General features: G+C 45.5%; 1 protein-coding gene across 1 annotated transcript in view; it reads right to left on the bottom strand.

The window, feature by feature from the left end:
* Positions 1-2,500, bottom strand: part of LOC119582971 (probable G-protein coupled receptor 158) — a 12,515-nt gene that overhangs the window by 2,764 nt on the left and 7,251 nt on the right. The window contains exons 6-8 of the mRNA XM_037931486.1: positions 1,465-1,727; positions 839-994; positions 372-497 (exon numbers count right to left, since the gene is read on the bottom strand). Of these exons, the coding sequence (XP_037787414.1) occupies positions 372-497; positions 839-994; positions 1,465-1,727 (545 nt within the window). The remainder of the gene's footprint in view (positions 1-371; positions 498-838; positions 995-1,464; positions 1,728-2,500) is intronic.

The following is a 2,500-nucleotide window of genomic DNA, read 5'->3' as shown; positions in this document are numbered from 1 at the left end:
TACATGAATCAGTCACATATGTGAATTAAGGAATTATCTGATTAATTAATCAATGTCACCGGTGTATTGTGTAGTCATGAGAAACACATGTGTTGGCTCATATCTGTCTATATAGAAAAAAGTATTTTGCCACCAGCTGACAGGAAATCATCCTGTACCTGGACTATATATTTGTGTCTGGTGTTTGTAAATAATAACTCAAATTTAGATTTCTCTAACTTTTATATTTTGTACATCTCGAATGAATGAATTTTTCCCCCTCCTCCATTCCCTCTCAAACCCTAATTTCCTTCACTCTTTTCCTTTTTCTTCCCTCCATCTTCTCTCCCTCCTCCCTGCCTCCTACCCTCCCTTCCTTCCCCCCGCCTCACCTGCATGGAGAACCTCCTGTGGGTGGCCTTCCTGCCTCCTCGCCTCTTGGAGATGTGTGGATTGTCCTTCCTCATGGTCTTGGTGCGCAGGATTTCGAGCTGGGTGTACACGCGTTTCAGTTCGGCCTTGAGGGAGGAAGTTTTGTGGGTTAGATTAGGGCATATATAGGTGGTGTGGTGTGTTGTTGGGTTATTTTGGGGTTAATTTTTGGTGAATATAAATGTATGATGTTGGGTATGTGCGTAAAAATATATAAATGTTGAGTTATGTGTTATAGGCACAATCTTTACATCATTTTCATACACCCGTTATATATCAATAACCATTTTTCTCCCTCTCCTCCCCCACTGTAACCCTACCCCAACCCATCCCTATCTCTACCCTAACCTATCTCCTTATACTGACCCTGAATAACCTCCACCAACACCCAACCCTGAAATCACCAACATTTCATTCTCTCCCTCACCCTAATTTCCTCGGGGTCCATCTGGCTGAGGTTGATGTCCGACGCCTCCAGGTCGCCGTTGGTGAGGGCGTCGCAGAAGCGAGGCTCTCCTCCCTCTGTCGAGGAGTACGTCCTCGGGAGGCGATCTCGGCCACCGCTTCCCCCGGCGCACCACAACTGGAAGGGGGTGGGAGGCAAGGTAACGAATGGGAATGAAGAAGAACAAGAAAGATTACGAATGAGAATGGGAAAGAATAAGAAAAATGAAGAATGAGAATGATTAGGTGGATGAGTGTCAATAGATGAGTAAATACATAAAAATCCAGCTTGCAATGAGGTACAACTGAACATTATAAGCGCTGTAATCTTTATCTGTTGAAACTTTCCAGAACGCAATTACAAAATCAGAGCTGTTTTGATGACTGATATCTATACAAATTACCACCGTTATTGTACGTCTTCCCCTTTTCCCTCGCCTTCTGCCTTCGGCATCAGTATCAATGGCAATGAGCTCGTGCTAGTAGGGTACTTCCCTCTCTCTTTCCTTCTCCCTCTTCCTCTTACTCTCTCCCTCTCTCCCTGTCTCTCTCTCTCCTTCTCCATCTCCCTCCCTCCCTGCCTCCCTCGCCCCCACCCCATCCCCTCACCTTCGGCGTTAGGATCAGCAGCAGCGAGATGGTGACGGTGAGGTGGGTGCGGGCGAAGTAGGCGAGGAACACGTGGTCAGGGTGAGCTTGGAGCCACAGCAAGTGACGCCCCGTGTACAGGACAGTGGAGGCGAGGAGCTCCAGGACCAGGGAAGCGGAGAGAGCTCGGCGTTCGGAGAGTTCGCTGGGTTCGCCCGAGTCCTTGGCCGCCTTCGTCAGGTGCCAGGCCAGGTACAGGCCGAACAGGATGAAGAGAAGTTCGCCTGCGGAAAGGGGAAGGTTTAGTAGTCGAATTTTTCTTTTCTTTTCTTTTCTTTCTATGAAATATATATATATATATATTTTCTATTATTATTATTATCAGACGCCCCCCTCCCCCCCCCCTCTCTCTCTCTCTCTCTCTCTCTCTATCTCTCTCTCTCTCTCTATCTCTCTCTCTCTCTCTCTCTTTCGAAAAACAGCGTTTATATCTGTTTTCATAACATTCATCCAATTACTGACTCACCAAAAATATATTATCCATTCACTCTACCTACCACACATCAATCTGTCTCAATAATCAAGATACCTGTTACCACTCTCGGATCAGTTTAAAAAGTGGTTCCTAACTTCTTTGACTAATCTATCCCAGCAGCCAATTTTCCTCTCCACGTGGATGAATAAATAAAAAGTAGCCAAAACACACGACTTGAAAAACTTTGAAAGTTGTGCCACAAGATTCATAAAGTGTGCGATCGAAGGGGGAGAAATGTCGAATTGATTCATCTTTCACGTCCGTCTCGTCAACAATAATTTGTTAGACCTAATTCACTTTTGTTACATTTGTCACAAAGAGAACGCTGTTGGTGTACGAAGTCAACAAAAGCACCTATTACACTAGCCCTCCCTACAACCACAGCCAATTCCCTGACACACTTGCCTTTGTCACATGCATTAATATATTTCACGTATTCGTAGTTTTATCCCACTTACCTGCTGCCATACCCTTCCACCCAGCAGCGTACCATTAAACCTGCCGTTTAACCTAGCCTCACAA

The sequence above is a fragment of the Penaeus monodon genome, chromosome 16, assembly GCF_015228065.2.
Source record: "Penaeus monodon isolate SGIC_2016 chromosome 16, NSTDA_Pmon_1, whole genome shotgun sequence".
NCBI classification, from domain to species: Eukaryota; Metazoa; Arthropoda; class Malacostraca; order Decapoda; family Penaeidae; genus Penaeus; species Penaeus monodon.
This window is presented reverse-complemented; position numbering and strand designations above follow the sequence as displayed.